The sequence below is a fragment of the Watersipora subatra genome, chromosome 1 (assembly GCF_963576615.1).
Source record: "Watersipora subatra chromosome 1, tzWatSuba1.1, whole genome shotgun sequence".
Lineage (NCBI taxonomy): Eukaryota > Metazoa > Bryozoa > Gymnolaemata > Cheilostomatida > Watersiporidae > Watersipora > Watersipora subatra.
This window is the reverse complement of record NC_088708.1, coordinates 40,141,579-40,162,546: the sequence shown is the minus strand read 5'-3', so window position 1 is coordinate 40,162,546 and position 20,968 is coordinate 40,141,579. Positions and strand designations below refer to the sequence as shown.

General features: G+C 35.8%; 1 protein-coding gene across 1 annotated transcript; it reads right to left on the bottom strand.

Annotated features, from left to right (window-relative positions):
- Nucleotides 1-443: 443 nt before the first annotated feature.
- LOC137402204 (general transcription factor IIF subunit 1-like) lies at nucleotides 444-20,719 on the bottom strand. The gene is made up of 12 exons (XM_068088700.1): nucleotides 20,659-20,719; nucleotides 19,385-19,469; nucleotides 16,998-17,047; nucleotides 16,286-16,352; nucleotides 14,824-15,029; nucleotides 14,533-14,703; nucleotides 12,776-12,890; nucleotides 10,184-10,262; nucleotides 8,342-8,486; nucleotides 7,688-7,830; nucleotides 3,571-3,868; nucleotides 444-843 (listed from the first exon to the last, which is right to left on the bottom strand). Exons 2-12 carry the CDS (start codon nucleotides 19,430-19,432, stop codon nucleotides 642-644), a joined length of 1,524 nt encoding a protein of 507 aa, XP_067944801.1. The 5' UTR covers nucleotides 19,433-19,469; nucleotides 20,659-20,719; the 3' UTR covers nucleotides 444-641.
- Between the last annotated feature and the right edge of the window lie 249 nt (nucleotides 20,720-20,968).

Below are 20,968 nucleotides of genomic sequence, written 5' to 3'. Positions count from 1 at the left end.
CGGTCTTGTATTTGTGCACAGTTCGGTCTACTCTTGCACTCACAATTAATCACAGTTGTTCCTGAGTCATTGACAAAACACGTAGTACACTAATATGTCCATATTTATATAATCAAATTTGGTAAGATCATTCAACTTGTAATGGGCCTGTAATAGATTCCACATAGTAGTGTTTGCCAGTCGCTATACTAGCGAGAGCGAAAGTTCACCACAATAGCATATACTGGTAGTAGACATGTCAAGGTAATTAGATAGGGCGCTTAACTAGTCCTTACCATTATGTATAGCACAGTATGTATATGTGCACCATGAGTAAAGAACTCAATACATGCATATGCGTATATATGTATAGCTTCAATACAGGGCGAGCGTTGTGTACTCCTAGTCGAGCACCTCCGATACACATTAAAAATGTTTATCTTCTGCATATCGGCTAACGTATGAATGGCTAGATAGGCTCAGCTTTGTTATAATGATAATACCAAAAGACGACCAGTTTATCTTTAGTAACTACTTAATCAACAATTCAAAACTACAGACGTATGAAATCTTTCGAAGAAATATTAAAAACATTATGTACAGAAAGATATATACAGGCCCTATAAACAGTCATACAGCTAGATTCACAAAAAAATCACAAATCATTCCCCAATAGAAAAATGCATAACTCCATTAATCTTTTGCTGCTTTGTATTTAGCTTTTGCAATATTAGAGAAATTTTTGTCACAATTTCTTCAATAGGGATTCCTAATTTCTTTGTTTTGAACAGCTTGACGAGATCCTTAGACGACATCGGCTTTCTTAAAAGATATCGTCTCACTGACTCCTCAGTTAGTCCATCCCTGAAAAAATAAATTCAATGGATAACAATTATAACAGGTATAAATGATTAAATTTATGACTTGACACAGTCATCTGTGCATTAATTTATTAACCAGTAAACGCCAGGTCCAAATGCAGATCTATGCAATTGTTTTCAAAATATGATCAACATTCCCATGCAAATACTATTGTTATAAAATGCTAATGAAATAAGTTAAAAATAGTGATTAAAACATTAGCCAATTTTTACAAAAGACGTGCTTCCTTTCCCATACTTGTGATGAAATCACTATATGTGGAAAAATGTACAATTACAGACAGGCAGCTTGCCCCTCCATAATATTAACTATGGCGCCGTGCAGTGCCTCGCGTTGTGTGTTCGCAACTCGAGTTGTACAACTCGAGTTACCGAGTTGTACAACTCGGCCTGGGTTTTTGATGAGCTCGAGTTGTGTTATACGCAAAACTAACACGAGTTTGTAAAAAAAGCAAAGTGAGTAATTGGGGTGTCTCATTTACAGAAATTTAATAATAATAATTTAAATATATAGACACATTTAAATTATATATATTGACGATATTTGTGCATATTTATTTCTATATATATAACGAGACAAAAACAATTGTAGAATGTAAGCCAGAGGAGCCGGCAACTTCTTTTTCAAATGAAAAAAGAGTTATTTCTCTAGAACCTGACAAGAAACTGAATGAACACCGAAAATAAACAAACATAGAAATTATGTCAACGACGTTTAATGATGCACCAAAATAATTCCATATAAAATATAGCTAGAGAAAATGAAATGATGAGATGTTCTCAAGCCGAGTTGTCGAACTCGAGTTGTTGTTCAAAGAACTTGACTTGGGGTTTTGATTACCTCGAGTTGTGTAACTCGAGTTGTACAACTCGACTTGGTAAATATAACTCGAGTTTTACAACTCGAGTTGCAAACTCGGCACACTATAATTCCCCATTAGCTCTAGTTTCACAGTACATACATACATAGTTTAATTTCTATTAGCTAACGGGTGCCTATAGATGTACCATTGTTAATATAACCAGATCTACAGTTATGCTACCGTAATACCAATATATTGCACCTTACTTTTGAAAAGTCGCATGGCGTGTTCACAACTCGAGTTGCGAACACACAATGCGAGGCACTGTAAGGCGCCATATATTAACCCCACAAAGTTATCTTCTCCTCAGCAAACTCTATGAAAAAGCAACCTTGCGAGCATCACGATCCCATCCACAAGATGTATATTATGTATCAATTTGTCTATACTGTAAAATTGTCAAATTATATAATACATACAACAGCATTGATGTTTATATCTAAACAAACTTCAATATAGGTGACATTATCATTGCTTCGCCCGTAAAAGGGTTAAAGGTTGACTTGCAACAAAATTTACTTTACAGTTATTTGGTATCAAAGATTCACCATGTCTTACTCTGCTGTAGGCGCAAAATATGCGGAAATGTTATTACAAGCTCTTAAAAGCTCAAAAACGAACAGTTAATCGCAGCCATCAAATGGGACGTAGTTGAACACGATGGCTTCTGTTTACACTTTCATTCGTCGAAATATTTTCACAATTATACTTCATTCATTCAATAAAACCATGTCTATTGTCCTTACGCAATTATTTCATCATTATTGTAATGCTATCACTGAGCACTGATATCTCAAAACCTACCGTAAAAATTTGTTGAATGTTTTAACCTTAGCTCGAAGGAGGGCATATCATCTTCTGATAAACATGACGAGCCTGTTGGTTACTTGTGATAGTCAAAAAATGCTGCAGAAATTGTTCGCGCCATTTGGCAGGAAGTATCAGTCACATGATCAGATTACGACTAGATGATTAAACCAAACTGAAACGAAACTGTTACGTAGCGAGCATCTATATTAGATACAGGCTTTCCGATAGAATCCGCAGTGTTTGTCATAAACTAGTGCTGCAAGACGTTTTATATTGAGCCTTTTATTGGCTTTTAATTTCACGTGATAAAACAATAACCACAATGTTTGTGTACGTCGTCGAAATAAAGAGATTCCAAACTATGGCGTTTTCGTGATGGCTGCGATTAACTGTTCGTTTTTTAGTTTGTAAGATCTCGTAATCACATTTCCACATATTTTGGACCTACAACACCGCAGAGTAAAACATGGTGAACCTTTTGATCCCAAAAAACTTTAATGTGAACTATGTTGCAAGTAAACCTTTAAATTTATCTTCCCGGAATTCTGATGACCTAATTAAAAACTGATAAATTGCCAGCCATATGGAATACTTAACTTAAAATACATGTAAATGATGTAAAGCACTCTGAGACTTTCCCAAAATCACCATTTTGGCTTCAAAAAGAACAAAGGACTTTTCCTTCAAGGAAAAAAACTAAACCTGCTGTAAAACCTTAATTTGAGCGCCATGGTGTTCAAATAGAGGTTTTACGGTAGGTTTAGTTCTTGCTTTTTGAAGTGCGAAGTGAGTTTTAGAAGTTGTAGGGGCGTCTACTGTATATAAGTAACTGAAGCATTTATATTTTATCGTAAAGTTTTTAGTTACGGAATGAATAAAATGAAATACAATATATTAAGAATATGTGTGTCGACATATGGTTTTAACACACTACGTAAATATTGAAACAAATTAACCTTGTCTGTAGAGGTTTTATTAGATAAAGTCTACTACTCAATATCAATGACTGAATCTCCACCCTGAAGTATCCAACGTACCTTGAGCCCTGACCAGATGCAACAGGAGTAGTTGGCCTGTCCTCAAAGGGTTTCCCAGCTGATGTAGCTAACGAAGGCTCTACTTTCACTCTCTTTAAAGATGGCGAGTCGCTTCTAGACAAGCCTGGCAGCGATCTTTTCTTGTCCTCAGTGGGAGTCGCCGACCGAGGCACTGGTGATTTGCCTCGATCCTTCTTTGAGCCGGTCATTAGGAAAGCTTTAGCAAAGTCAGACCCCTTCCCCTCATTATCAGGGTCATCTGACTCACTCTCAGAGCTGCTTGAGCTTGCATCCGAATCTGGACAATATTAGCAAAGTCAAATGAATGCAACTATATGCGACTACTAGCTTTCAGAAAATTTAGCTATTAACGACAGCATACTTAACATATAACAGGTCTGACTATAACTAAAATGTGTAGTATGTGTAAAATAAGAGCTGTGAGTCTACAATAATATATTATATACATATATTAAGTACACAATTCTCTACAAGTATAGAACTCTCTATAAGTACATAACTTTCTATAAGTATACAACTCTCTATAAGTATATAACTCTCTATAAGTATACAACTCTCTATAAGTATATAACTCTATATAAGTATACAACTCTCTATAAGCATACAACTCTCTATAGGTATACAACTATATATAAGTATACAACTCTCTATAAGTGTACAACTCTCTATAAGTATATAACTCTCTATAAGTATACAACTCTCTATAAGCATACCACTCTCTATAAGTAAACAACTCTCTATAAGTATACAACTCTCTATAAGTGTACAACTCTCTATAAGTATACAACTCTCTATAAGTATATAACTCTCTATAAGTATACAACTCTCTATAAGTAAACAACTCTCTATAAGTATACAACTCTCTATAAGTATACAACTCTCTATAAGTATACAACTCTCTATAAGTATACAACTCTCTATAAGTGTACAACTCTCTATAAGTATACAACTCTCTATAAGTAAACAACTCTCTATAAGTATACAACTCTATAAGTATACAACTCTCTATAAGTATACAACTCTCTATAAGTATACAACTCTCTATAAGTATACAACTCTCTATAAGTATACAACTCTCTATAAGTATACAACTCTCTATAAGTATACAACTCTCTATAAGTATACAACTCTCTATAAGTGTACAACTCTCTATAAGTATACAACTCTCTATAAGTATACAACTCTCTATAAGTATCCAACTCTCTATAAGTATACCACTCTCTATAAGTAAACAACTCTCTATAAGTATACAACTCTCTATAAGTATACAACTCTCTATAAGTATACAACTCTCTATAAGTATATAATTCTCTATAAGTATAGAACTCTCTATAAGTATACAACTATATATAAGTATACAACTCTCTATAAGTGTACAACTCTCTATAAGTATATAACTCTCTATAAGTATACAACTCTCTATAAGTATACAACTCTCTATAAGTGTACAACTCTCTATAAGTATATAACTCTCTATAAGTATACAACTCTCTATAAGTATATAACTCTCTATAAGTATACAACTCTCTATAAGTATTCAACTCTCTATAAGTATATAACTCTCTATAAGTATACAACTCTCTATAAGTATATAATTCTCTATAAGTATACAACTCTCTATAAGTAAACAACTCTCTATAAGTATACAACTCTCTATAAGTATACAACTCTCTATAAGTATACAACTCTCTATAAGTATACAACTCTCTATAAGTATACAACTCTCTATAAGTATACAACTCTCTATAAGTATACAACTCTCTATAAGTATACAACTCTCTATAGGTAAACAACTCTCTATAAGTATACAACTCTCTATAAGTATACAACTCTCAATAAGTATACAATTCTCTATAAGTATACAACTCTCTATAGGTAAACAACTCTCTATAAGTATACAACTCTCTATAAGTATACAACTCTATATAAGTATACAACTCTCTATAAGTATATAATTCTCTATAAGTATAGAACTCTCTATAAGTATAGAACTCTCTATAAGTATACAACTCTCTATAAGTATACAACTCTCTATAAGTATACAACTCTCTATAAGTATACAACTCTCTATAAGTATATAACTCTCTATAAGTATACAACTCTCTATAAGTATACAACTCTATATAAGTATACAACTCTCTATAAGTATCCAACTCTCTATAAGTATACAACTCTCTATAAGTATACAACTCTCTATAAGTATACAACTCTATATAAGTATACAACTCTCTATAAGTATCCAATTCTCTATAAGTATACAACTCTCTATAAGTATACAATTCTCTATAAGTATATAATTCTCCATGAGCATACCAATTTTTATTAATAATATGTATATTCTTCAAGAACATATATGACCCAGGCAGTCAGAATGTACAATCGTGCTAAAACAACATTTTTGAGTTATTTACAGATTCAAAATCAGCAATATCTGAGGATTTTAATACAATTTAAATTTTTTAAATCGGATTATATATGCCCAGGTTATGCAAGATTAAATAGAGAAGGTCTCTCGATGAACTAAAACTGTTGTTTTGAGTTAAGGTAGGATAAGGTTGCCGATTCATGAATCGTAAATCATGGTATTTGTTTACAAATCAAAATGCCATAGCAACAGACCACTTAATCTCAACCTATATTGATGAAACCTGGCATTCTACACATTAAAACCCTGAAAAAGATGATGGTCACATTTTTATTTAAATTTGATTGATGGTTGACCTTCCAAAGGTCAGGGTAAGGTCAGCACTATATGTTGCTAAAAGCTCACCTTACTGGAGATTTACATTAAAAGGGTATGCTTCAAACTGGGCACTTCTCATCAAGCTATATTGCTATGACTGCATATAATGACAATCCAACGACTTATCAAAATGTTGGAAGTGTATTCAAAATTGTCCATCTATACAGAAGGTCATGGTAAGGTCAACGAAAGGTGACCACAGAGGGCATCAAGATGCGGAAAAATCAACCCAACTCATCAAGTGACCATTCAATCTAGAGCTATTTTTATGTAGTTTAACACTCACACATTGTAGCACAGAGTACACTGCAGAGATTTATTGTAGCCCATTCAACGGGTTTGCTTGTTTTATTAGTGGCAGTTTGTCTCAACACAACCATATCAAATGTGTCCTACGGTAATCTTTGATACACTGTTCTAACGAGGCTTATTTGTGCAGATGACATAAAACTAGTGCAGATTTTCTTACATTTGCATCCACTTACTAGTTTGCTGTCAACAGCTATAATGGGAAAGTTATAAGCAGTGATAGGCTGATAGTTATTCTCTGTAATTTAATTAATTAGGATAATCGCTGTTACTCTCCTTATCGTTAGCAGCCACATATTGCGTAATCAGCTGTATTTCTGAGGTTTCTCTATTATCACAATCCTGATCATCGCTTTCACTATAATCTGAGGCAGCCGACTTAGATTCTAAGTAGAAATACTTAGAATTACATCTAAATTGTTAGCGTCAACTAGCTGTAATTTGTGCGACAGTTTATTTTGTTTTATCCTGAGGCGTTGAAACAGAAAATGGCCACATACACGCGCCCACCCGCAATTAGAGTTTATACTTAAGATCTTGGGTTATGACAAATTCCATAGCAACCACCGATATGGGTAGATTTAAATGGCAATTCTGGCTTTATGATTGGTCAGACGCAAAAATAAACAAGACCACGTGAAAGAGCAGGGTTGAATGCACTAAAAACCACTGTTGACTAAAATAGTGACGGTGAGTCATATAATAGCATATAGCACGCGTTGCACTCTATTGTGAACAATCCAATTACCGCACGATTGTACATTATGACTGCCGGGGTCACATATGACTCTTTTTGAGATCACAGTATTTATGAGCGAACCGCTTTTAATGAGCATAAAACTATTTGCGTTTACACCTCTTCATGAGCCAACATTCCTTTTGGCACATGCAACCCTTCATGAACACACATACCGCCTACGTGAGTGTATAACTTTCAATAACACATCTCCATTAACGCACAACTCTCAACAACACATATCTCCATGAGAGCGCAACTCTTTATAAAGATACAACTGAATGCATAATAAATACTCAGATGTCAACCTTTAGGCTTCTCTTTTTTATCATCAGGTTTATCTTTATCCTCTTCATCAGACTCAACAGCGATTTCCCTCAGCCCATCCTCATCTTCCACACCTTTCTCCTCATATTTGGACTTAGCAGCCCTTCCCTCCGCATCGGAGTCACTGGACAGCAACAATGTTTAACATTCGCGTGCTAACATATATCTGCCACAAATGAGCTAAACTATGCGGTTATGTATGTGATTTTAATTGCGCAACAGTGAATAATTTGTTTCTCCAACTGAAGCACTAACTCCTACATTGCACAACCGCAACCAACTGCATATTATATCACACACCTACACTAAAATAATTTTAGTAATGTCTGGCACATCTACCACCAATCAAACCAAACACCACTGACACGTCTACCCACCTATAACTGGTGCCTGACATACCTACTCATCTGTCACTAGGGTTTGACAAATTTACTACCTGTCATCAGCATCTGATACAACTAATACCTGCCAATAGTTTCTGACACCTCTTGTCTACCGCAGGTGGCTGACACATCTACCACCTGTTACTAGTGTCTGAAACAACTAACACCTGCCAATGTCTGACACACATTTTGTCTACCAAAAGTAGCTGACACATCCACCACCTGTCACTGGTGTCTGATATACCTGCTCACCTGTCACTAGTGTCTGACATGTAATCTACTTGTTTAGCTTCTTTATCACCATCATCGCTGTCCTCAACTGCCTCATCATCAGTGTCTTTATCCTTCTTTTTACCCTTGCCTTTACCTTTGCCTTTACCTTTCACCTTTCTTCCGCCTACCAACGTACAATACGGCATGACACGAAACTCAACCATGCAGATGAACAGGAGCTGAAAAGAGTCATAACGAATAACATTACCTGCTGTCAGAAGTTAGGAGACCACCCAATAACTCACACCTCTTCATTTTGGTAGCCTTGTTGGAGCCATGTTAATCCATTTAATTACACATTTAAATATTGCACTTCATTAGATGGCGAATGTTATCCTTGTTTTAGCGAAATAAAGCTATAGCTTTATAGGAACTAGTGTCATCATGTTATAATCATATTAATAGTAATCCAGCCCCAATGGCCTTTTTTTGGCCAACAATTATTGTGAAAGTTGTTCAAATAATGGTGCAAAAGTATCTCAAAATTGATTAGTTGAGAATGCAATAAGCAAATGACAAGCATTTGATTTTTGTTAAGGTCAGTTGCAAATGCATTTTTATGGGAAAAAATTGCCAGTTGCTGTTTGCTGAAAACTCACTCTATATTAATTGTTAAAAGATTCCGCATCTAATGGTATATGGTTTGTGGTGGTTTCTAGCAAAATTAAGGCAGTAAATGATCGCTACTTGCAAATGTCTCTTAAAATGTCAGGCGGTTTCGCAATTTCAGACAGCACTTGCTATAAAATAGTCTGGCTGTGCAAGCTCTCCGTTTGCATGAGACTTACTAATGATAATATTGGAGTAATGCAGAGAAATGTTATTGTTCTTTAATTTTTACAAAAAAATATGAACATTCTTCTGCTAATGTAATAACTATGTCAAACGACAAACAAAATTTGTAATATGCGACAAAAAACTTACACGAATATTTGGCACAGAATTTAAAATAGTTTCCAACGCATGATATCTGAAGTTTCTCGAAACAAAGCAAATTCAAAAGTGAAAATGAGGCTGGTGAAAGTTGAAAGTTGGACATACGAAAATTTAAAAAAATGAACCAAATATCAGCCAAGCTAGTTTAGACTTCAGCTCATTTAGGTAAGCGTATGAGATACGCAGGTTATTTTAATCGCCCCCCCCTCCAACTTCGAATATACACGGTGCCAAGTCTAAACTTCCATTCCGGTGTCTCTACAGAACATTACCAATAAAAATTGTTTTTATTGATAACTATTAATCCATTTACTTAAATGGTAAGAGCTCTTTGGTAAAACCCGACGTGTTTGTCATAAACTAGTGCTACGAGAAGTTTTATATTGAGCCTTTTATTTCATGTGAAAAAATCACGTATCAAAACAATAACCATGTCGAGTTGAGTACGTCATCAAAATAAAGGCATTCCAACCTACGGCGTTTTCGTAATGGCTGCGATTAACTGTTCATTTTTGAGTTTTTAAGAGCTCGTAATCACATTTCCACATATTTTGCATCTACAACACAGCAGAGTAAGACATGGTAAGCCTTTTGATACCAAATAACTGTAATGTGAATTTTTTTGCAAGTCAACCTTTAAGTTTTAATATTTAGTTTTATGTGATACCTTTGTTTTACCCCTCCATATACATAATTATTTGAAGCGCTATAATCAAAATTAAGCCTTTGGGTTGTGAAGCGAGCTAAACAAAACACATGGCATTTTTCTAAGAATATTTACTCCAACATACGGACTGACAACAAATTGCAACGGATCAATGTGGCATGTCGAGGTGTGACGGTACGCATGAAGGTAGTCCGAAACAGCCTGTGTAAACTACTTACTGATAGAGTCATCGCTGTCGGCAGCACCTTGACCATCTTCATCAGACATCTCTCCCCAATCTTCCATCTCCGTCAGCATCTACAAAATGATTGGGTACCATCTGGAATCAACCGGAAAATCGATATTCAAAAGTGTGTATGTAAGACATATAAAATGCACAATCTGTGATGTGATCAAACATTGCATTGCTTCGTTATCAGTCTGATAAAAAAGTCGCTACGAGGTTGCACGTATCTATGGATGAAAAAGCCCAGAATTACAAACCAGCTCTCTTTGATGTGAAAAGAAAACTGTTTGTTATTTAGTCAAAATGGTTAGGAGATTCAAGCCAAAGATTTCTATATTAAATATATGGTTAGGAGATTCTATATTAAATATATTTAAAACAAGTTTAAAGCTGAGTTTATGATTTCTGAAGGTGCAAATAAACAAAAATAAACTAGATACCCCCCAGACATGGAACACCCTGTACTAGATACCCTCCAGACATGGAACACCATGTACTAGATACCCTCCAGACATGGAACACCATGTACTAGATACCCTCCAGACATGGAACACCATGTACTAGATACCCTCCAGACATGGAACACCATGTACTAGATACCCTCCAGACATGGAACACCCTGAACTAGATACCCTCCAGACATGGAACACCCTGTACTAGATACCCTCCAGACATGGAACACCATGTACTAGATACCCTCCAGACATGGAACACCATGTACTAGATACCCTCCAGACATGGAACACCCTGTACTAGATACCCTCCGGACATGGAACACCCTGTACTAGATACCCCCCAGACATGGAACACCCTGTACTAGATACCCTCCAGACATGGAACACCATGTACTAGATACCCTCCAGACATGGAACGCCATGTACTAGATACCCCCCAGACATGGAACACCCTGTACTGGATACCCTCCAGACATGGAACACCCTGTACTAGATACCCTCCAGACATAGAACACCCTGAACTAGATACCCCCAGACATGGAACACCCTGTACTAGATACCCTCCAGACATGGAACACCATGTACTAGATACCCTCCAGACATGGAACACCCTGTACTAGATACCCTCCAGACATGGAACACCCTGTACTAGATACCCTCCAGACATGGAACACCATGTACTAGATACCCTCCAGACATGGAACACCATGTACTAGATACCCTCCAGACATGGAACACCCTGTACTAGATACCCTCCAGACATGGAACACCATGTACTAGATACCCTCCAGACATGGAACACCATGTACTAGATACCCTCCAGACATGGAACACCCTGTACTAGATACCCTCCAGACATGGAACACCCTGAACTAGATACCCTCCAGACATGGAACACCCTGTACTAGATACCCTCCAGACATGGAACACCCTGTACTAGATACCCCCCAGACATGGAACACCCTGTACTAGATACCCTCCAGACATGGAACAACCTGTACTAGATACCCTCCAGACATGGAACACCCTGTACTAGATACCCTCCAGACATGGAACACCCTGTACTAGATACCCTCCAGACATGGAACACCATGTACTAGATACCCTCCAGACATGGAACACCCTGTACTAGATACCCTCCAGACATGGAACACCCTGTACTAGATACCCCCCAGACATGGAACACCCTGTACTAGATACCCTCCAGACATGGAACACCCTGTACTAGATACCCTCCAGACATGGAACACCCTGTACTAAATACCCCCCAGACATGGAACACCCTGTACTAGATACCCTCCAGACATGGAACACCCTGTACTAGATACCCTCCAGACATGGAACACCCTGTACTAGATACCCTCCAGACATAGAACACCCTGAACTAGATACCCCCAGACATGGAACACTCTGTACTAGATACCCTCCAGACATGGAACACCATGTACTAGATACCCTCCAGACATGGAACACCCTGTACTAGATACCCTCCAGACATGGAACACCCTGTACTAGATACCCTCCAGACATGGAGCACCCTGTACTAGATACCCTCCAGACATGGAACACCATGTACTAGATACCCTCCAGACATGGAACACCCTGTACTAGATACCCTCCAGACATGGAACACCCTGTACTAAATACCCTCCAGACATGGAACACCCTGTACTAAATACCCTCCAGACATGGAACACCCTGTACTAAATACCCTCCAGACATGGAACACCCTGTACTAGATACCCTCCAGACATGGAACACCCTGTACTAGATACCCTCCAGACATGGAACACCCTGTACTAGATACCCTCCAGACATGGAACAACCTGTACTAGATACCCTCCAGACATGGAACACCCTGTACTAGATACCCTCCAGACAAAGAACACCCTGAACTAGATACCCCCAGACATGGAACACCCTGTACTAGATACCCTCCAGACATGGAACACCCTGTACTAGATACCCTCCAGACATGGAACACCCTGTACTAGATACCCTCCAGACATGGAACACCCTGTACTAAATACACTCCAGACATGGAACACCCTGTACTAAATACCCTCCAGATATGGAACACCCTGTACTAGATACCTTCCAGATAGGAAACGCTTTTAACTAAAACTCACAAGCCCTTTAGCTTTGATTTCATTTTTGACAGATTCCTTATTATCCTCTTCCTCATCTTCCTTTTTCAGTCTCTTTCGCACCATTATGTTGAACATGTTGAGGTTTTTGTCACGCCTTGCAAAGGAATGACAGCACAAATCAATGACAGATTCCTATGCAATAATCAGTTGGTAGCAGGTCATAGTGTTTTATCCGTGTTAATTAATGTTATAACGTTACATCAATTACAAGCAGTGAAACTCCTACTTCAAATGTCTCAACATATGAATGTTCTGAGATACGATTTGAAATATTTGACTCTTCACCAGAAGTAACTGTAACATACACTAATCGACCTTTCTAAAAGCATTGTTGTTTTGTGAGTAATAGTAAAAGCTCTGAAAGTACATCTGCCTGTAAGGTGATGTGACAATAAAAAAACTCTCTTATTGAATATTTCTTAATTGAATTTTTACACATCTCTTGCATAATGCAGTTGATCTATCACCATGTATATTAACCTGAAATATTCACTAAGAAGTTACCAAAGATTATGGGGGTGCAGTATGAAGACAACCAATTACAGTTCAACCTCAGCTTACAATCACTTCGACATGAATCTTTTGGCATGCCACATCAAGTTTGAGCAGTAAAGTGTCTCGACTACAAAATATTTTCTGATATACGGTATTTCAGGAAAAAAAATGCAGTTCTGTTATTTCATAACATCCGTACTCAGTTCTTCTAATATATTAGTTCTATTATAGAACTAATATATTATTCGACCACTATAATAGTGGTCAAATACCATTATACACAACAGTTCATATCTACCTTTCAGTTTTAAATCACAAAGCCAAAAAAACTAGTTCAAGTGTGAGTGGGTGAGGAGTAGTAGTAGTAAAACAAGAAGGCAATTCGTTCCTCAGATTTCAAACAACAAATAATAAAACATCAGCAAGCATTCTCCTAAGCTGTCTAGTGGTTATTGCAAAAAATAAATTGGGAATGATGCGAAAAAATTCATCCTTACTATTTTTGTTGTCTTCATACCAGTTTTCCTGCATTACATACTAAGTATTTCTCACAGTAACTACTAGACTGTTCTGGAGATAGTTTGAACAATAGATGTTTGCTCTTGTTTCTCTTTTATCCACTAAACTAATTCTAAAAAAATGTATGGCTTTTTCTCATTTCTTTCCACCGCTTCTACTAAGACCACTACTACTACTACCACTACTACTACTGATACTACTACTACTACCACCACTACTACTACTATTACTACTACTACTACCACCCCAACAACTACAACCACTAGTACTATTACCACCACTACTAGTACTCCTAGTATCACCACTAACACCAGACTTCTTGGTATCTATGATTTTAAAACTGAAAAAGAAAGATGTGAAAACTGTTTAATATTAATCGAACATCACAAAACGAAACTATGTAGTCTATGTAGTAGAATTTCTACCTACCTATGTACTGATTTACAAAACTGCAATATTTCAACAACAAAAAACTTTTGACATCGCACATCGACGATCACTTCATCTGCCGAGACGAGACAAGTATTCACTCAAACTTCATGACACAAGTTGATGAGTTTGTAATTAGCAGTTTAATTATACAAATAGAGTACTTAACATGCAACCATGAAATACTGCCGTAACATGCAAATAAAACAGGCAAATAAAACAAGCAAATAAAACAGGCAGAACACCTGTAGTAAACAATTAGAGGCAGGGTAATGTTGCCACACCTAACTTACTTGGCAAATTCTTCTTCAGCTTCCTCAGCATTCAGATTGCTATAGGAAATAGTTGGCTTGATGTTGTACCATTCTTCGACAGGAAGAGCTTCAAATGTATTATGATTGATCTTAGAGAATATGAAATAGGAGGTATTCTCTAGAATTCCTCCATTCCTCGTTCCTTTATACCTTCAAAAACCCAGCAACAGTTGTAAAGGTCAAGGATAAACTACGTATAAAAACCAACAGCAACAAAAGCGAGTAAAATTAGTAACTACATGATTAAGAGATAATATTAGAAAAGCTTACTTTTTCTCATTACTCTCTGAACCAACTTGCATTAACCATGGCTGTGCTTCTGGGTTGTACTTTTTACGAATGTAGCCAAACTTTTTGCGACGAGCTTCTTCTTTAGCTTCACGCCCAAATACGCTACCCGCCCCGCTTGTGGGTAGCGAGTCTATATTATACGCAGATTTATACTCTTTCAAGTTGTTTTCTCGAGCCATTGTAACCTGTTTAAACAATTTATATTATAACACAAATAAATTACATGACGCCTACAGTTAGCCGCCAGCAGTGGTCTACAGTTCATGTAAGGTTATTCAATGCAGAAAGCTCTCACTCAGGGTTGTTTATAAGGGAGAGTAGCAAACTTGCTAATTGATAGGTATGACGATTATAAGAGGATTTATCATCCTGATAATAATAAAAATTTTAACTATGTTAATAATTGTAAAAATAATAATAATAAGAAGCAAATAATAATGGTAATATATGCAGTTGCGAGAGCCTTCCTTCCATGGTATCGCAAAATCATCTTGCTTGACTAAATCTTCAAAAAGGTTCAATTCTAGACATGACCACACTTTCATTGTTTAGATTGTGAGCACTTGAAATGAAAATAGCTAAAATTTAGCTGCAACAGTATTTTAAAAAGAAAATAATGTGGAATCAATCATATGTACATGTAGTGTAGCTCATAAAAAGGTCAATGTTTTAGTAAAAATCATGACAGCAACTTGTAGATACGCTTTACTAATGTGGGTATGAGAAACACCATTGTCAGATTATTAACAATATATTATGTACATGTATCTATATAAAAACAGCTGTAGCTTCAAAACATTGCATTGACAGAGTATAAGTAAATAACAAACAGATGGTTGTCGTTATCAAAGTGTAATAAACCATTAATTTCCAAGTCACAGAACACAATTATATAAAGGATTCTATGGAATCAGCACAACATCAAAGAGTGAATCTTTATTTGTAAAAAGAGGAGTCCTGGTTTTGGAAGAAAATTTTTTTCACAAAAACCAACAATTGTTAAACGCTTTAGATACAAACAATAACACTGCAAAACTAGCTATGTAGACTTCAACTTTATTTGTAATTAGTGTACAGTTTTTTTGCGTTTATATGACAAACTTATGTTTTGTAGATTTTGGTTTGCCCAAAAAATGTACACTGTATATATTTTTTGTTCCAACGACAACTACTTTCATGAAAAAGGAAAAATAGGTGGGTGATAGTTTACGTACATCGGCTTGCCACCTCCGTAGCTTCAGCTGGAAAGAGGCATGAGATGAGAATCACCAAAAATAATACAAATATTAGAAAGTGAGAGAAATTTAGAGTTGGGTTTCAACAGAATAGCTTAGGTCATAAAATAGGTCATGTTTGGCAAGCCACCTTCTCTAAGGCTAATAAAAACCTTACCGAAAAGACTATGTCAAAGTGTAAATTCTAATATCTCAAATAAACTTACACGATCTGTTTTAAGTAGGTGCTTCTCAGATACAAACTGCAAGATACTGATTTTCTTTGTTGGATCCCTGAAACAGTACTATAATGCAATAGAGATAAATATAGTCGACGATGAGACAGGTTTGAAAGTGAAGACCTTGCATAATAAATCAGTGCAGAAACAGAGCAGGCACCGGATGTCACTAATTACGGTTAGTTTTGCAAAATTGAAATATATACTACCCTAGGACACTTATGTATTCGCGTCATAATAAGTAATGATATATTATAAGTGTCTATAATATAAGTCGCGAAATATAAGTGTCCTAGGGTAGTAAAGTGGGAGAGGAGACAGCAAATAACCACATCATGAGAAATAGAATTTCATCAACACCTATCCTTCGAATTTGGAGTAAACTTGAATGCAGCCCCATTACAAGGCTTCTCACGACTAAATAAAGCATAAAAGGGTGTTAGAGACAAAGCAGTGATTAACTGTGATATACCTATAGGAGGTAAGTTGGATTATACTCTACTATCAACTGTAATATATAAGTATGCATGCTAACATAGAATACATTCTGCTAATAGCTGACAAATCAGTGATTAACTGTGATATACCTATATGAGGTAAGTTGGATTATACTCTACTATCAACTGTAATATATAAGTATGCATGCTAACATAGAATACATTCTGCTAATAGCTGACAAATCAGTGATTAAAATACCAACCGGCAAGAAATAACTTGAAAATCTTTCCTTTTAGGAGACTCAACAGGATCCTATAAGAATGTATATAAGGGTATACCAAGGGTTCAACGAAACTTTAAATGACAAGACATCACACTCTACTGTATGAGTGGAATGTGGTGCTCAAAAATATGCCATATGGTTTATATTTGTATTAGTCAATAATAGTATACAAATATACATGTAGTGATAGCAACAAATATACATGTAGTGATAGCAACAAATATACATGTAGTGATAGCAACAAATATACATGTAGTGATAGCAACAAAACACACTAATTGAGCATTAAATAAACATGATAGCTTCACGTAAATGGTTTCGAATTTGGTTTAATTGCATTGAAAGCATCTAATAAGGAGCTTACACTGACTAGCAAGATTAAACCATAACTGTCACGAACAACTTTTATCGATGTTGCTAGGTAAATCAGACTCGCTGATTCCGATTTTGTACTCAAAATAAAGATTAGTCAACTAACCTTCAAAGTCATTTAGGCTTTTTTAAAGCGTTTCAACATCCGTTTCGAAAACAACACAATCGGCATTACAAACTCTGCATATAAATATGTGACAAAACCTAACTTTTTCAGAAACGTAAGTTAAGAATGTTTAGTCCAATTTAGAATAATAGATATGGATGTCTTGAAACCCATTATTATCTAAATCCAGCCTGTAAAATAATTTCAGTTTTTTATCAAAGGTATATAAACTATTTAAAATTGCTCGTAGCTTGTTACATGACGTTTAAATGGGCTGAGCGCCGAGAAAAATGAGCTCAAAAAGAGCGGTTTTATCACAAGCTAGCGTTGTTATGGCGGTTTTTTAAATATGCAATGCTAAATAGCTTATCTACCTTTCAAAAAAGACTGATATTATTTTTAAGGCTGAATTTAGATATTAATGGATTTTAAAACACCCATCTCTATTATTCTAAATCAGTCTAAACATCCCTATGCAACTTCTGTTCTTAAACAGCTAGGTTACGTCACGTATTTATGGGCGGAGCTTGTTATGCCGATCGTGTTGTTTTCGAGACCGATATGAAAACGCTATAAAAAAGCATTCGTTACTCTGAAAGTTAGTGGACTAACCTTTATTTTGAGTACAAAATCGGAATCAGCGTGTCTGATTTACCTAGCAAATACGATAAGTTGTTCGTGACAGTTATGGTTTAAAGGTTGACTTGCAACAAAATTCACATTACAGTTATTTGATATGAAAAGATTCACCATGTCTTACTCTGTTGTGTTGTAGGAGCCAAATATGTGGAAATGTGATTACAAGCCCTTGAAAGCTAAAAACAAACAGAAAATCGCAGCCACACGAGACCGCCGTAGTTTGGATTCCCTTTCCAAAACGGCTCAAATGTGATGTAGTTGTGAGAGATGGTTTCTGTTTACACTTTCATGCAACATTATTCGTCGAAATATTTTTGCAAATATACTTCACGCATTCAATAAAACTATGTCTATTGTTCTTACGCGTCCGTTTTATCGTCATTGTAATGCAGTCACTTTTAGCACTGATATCTTATAACTTACCGTAAAAAATCGTTTAACTTTTTAACTTTAGCTCGAAGGAGTACATATCATTGTCTGATAATCATGACGAGCCTGTTGGTCACCTGTGATAATCAAAAAGTGCTGCAAAAATTATTTGCGAAGTATTGGGTCACATGATCAGATTACGACTTGACGATTGAATAATGCCAAAACAAAACTGTAAAGTAGCGAGCATCTATACTTGATACGGGGTATTCGGTAAAACCCGAAATATTTTTCATAAACTAGTACTACGATAAGTTTTATATTGAGCTTTTTATTGGCCTTTCAATTCACGTGAGAACATCTGTGACAAGACGATAATCAAATTTCGTGGTTACGTCATCGAAATAAAGAGATTCCAATCTACGGCGGCTTTTCGTTTTTGAGCTTTTAAGAGCTTGTAATCACATTTCCACATATTTGGCACTTACAACACAACAGAGTAAGACATGGTGAATCTTTTGATACGAAAGAGCTGTAATGTGAATTTTGTTGCAAGTCAACCTTTAACTATTGAATTGACAATGTCAAGGGTGTAAATTCGGTATCTGATGAGGGAGCCACTAATAATAGACCTTTAATTGCTTATTACGCAGTTGTAAACATCATTATACTAGTGTTTTCAATAAACTCACAATCCTACTTGAATAGGCTTAACTTATTTTATAATAGGTTAATATTCTCTGCATAGAGTAAAAACAACTAAAGGCTTATTCACAACTTATAAGAAACTGAATTTCTCAATTCAACCTATCATGTCATCACTTTTAAACAACTTCACAAAAAACATTCCAAAAATCATACGGCTATAAATAATTGTTACCTGTGCTGTCATAGCACCGCGAATCACAGATGAGTCGGCGGCAGCCATCTCAGTAATCACCTTCGTTTCTAATACTGCAATTTGTCTGAAAAAGTTTTGCAAAAATGCTCTAAGCAAAAAGAATGTGAGAAAAACAAACTAGCTATGGAAGAAATTGAATATGGAATCACATCTCAGACGCACTTTAAATACTATGATCTTCTACAGGTAAAATATCAAAGGGGTTTCAAAATGTCTAGCACTTCTACCGATATCCATCTTTTATGTACGTAAATAGCATGCACCCAAACTATGGAAACATAGAAACTTGGAAGATTGTACTAATAAATTGTAACAATTTGCTATATCCATTTGATACAATAAGCATCTATATTCCAAAAATAACTAGAATTATTACTTATTTTTAGCTACTTTACTATGAATTTAGGTACAAGCTTTCTTGATTGCAGTCAATATTTGAAAGCTTGTAGGCAATGATTACCACCTTTTGCATAATTCATTACGATCAAGTACCACATCTTAATTACTAACAACCATTACTAATAGAAAAAAGTGGATAGTCAAACATTTTTGTGAGCAATGGAGCACTATCTACATAGAGCAGGAGAGGTCAATTGCAAACCAATTGTAGTCGGAACCTTTCTTAGAATCTTCATAACAGAGCAAACTTTGATGTTTTGGCTAAAAAGGAAGACTAGCAACGCTTCCCCTTAAAATAAGCTTCTCTGTTGTCTTATGTAAAAAACGCATTTGAAAACTATTAGTTTACTAAGCCTTATAGGTTACAGGTCAGTTCCATTTTAAGGAGCCCACACATGCGGGCAGGTGAGCATTCTCAAAATGAAGAACTTACACAGATCAAATAAAATGCGCTCTGCAGACGTGCTTGCTGCCATGGTAGTTCTTACAATGGCTTTTGTTGAGTTTTGGCATTGAAAAAACAAATTGAATGAAAGAGATGGAGAAGTATACCTGCATCTCTTACCATTATTATTATTGAATAAAGATGAGAGGATAGTGATGGTTCCTGATGTATAACAGAACTTTTAATGCTTGAAAATAGAAAAATATTTTGAAACAAAATAATTGTATTTTATTCATTTAACTTTCAGTGTCTTATGACTCATTTTAAGGAATGCGTAGAGGCATCAACAACAGATATTTTGTTGTAAAGCTTTTGTTCATTTTCATTTAAAATTGAAGCACATGTTTTGTCCATATACTATGTGTATTTTTTCTCCAATAAGATTGGGCTACCAAAACACTCCATCTACCTGCTTCTTATCCAGGCCCTTTGTACAGTTTGTGATCCCTTTGTAACCCATAAATCAAAGTTTGTCCCACCCTAGTGCAGAAGCATAGTCCTAAAATGAACTTAAAATTGTGACAAAATACTTTCGTTATTTTTAATAAATAGCAACTCTATGTCCAAATGATCTGTTAAATTACATGAGAATTCATAAAAAAATGGTCAAACTTTTTGACATTTAATTGTTGTGATACTGGCATAACATGGTCTATAACACTATCACAGCAAAACGCATTCAGTTTGATGCATTGCACAACATGCAACTAAAAATATTT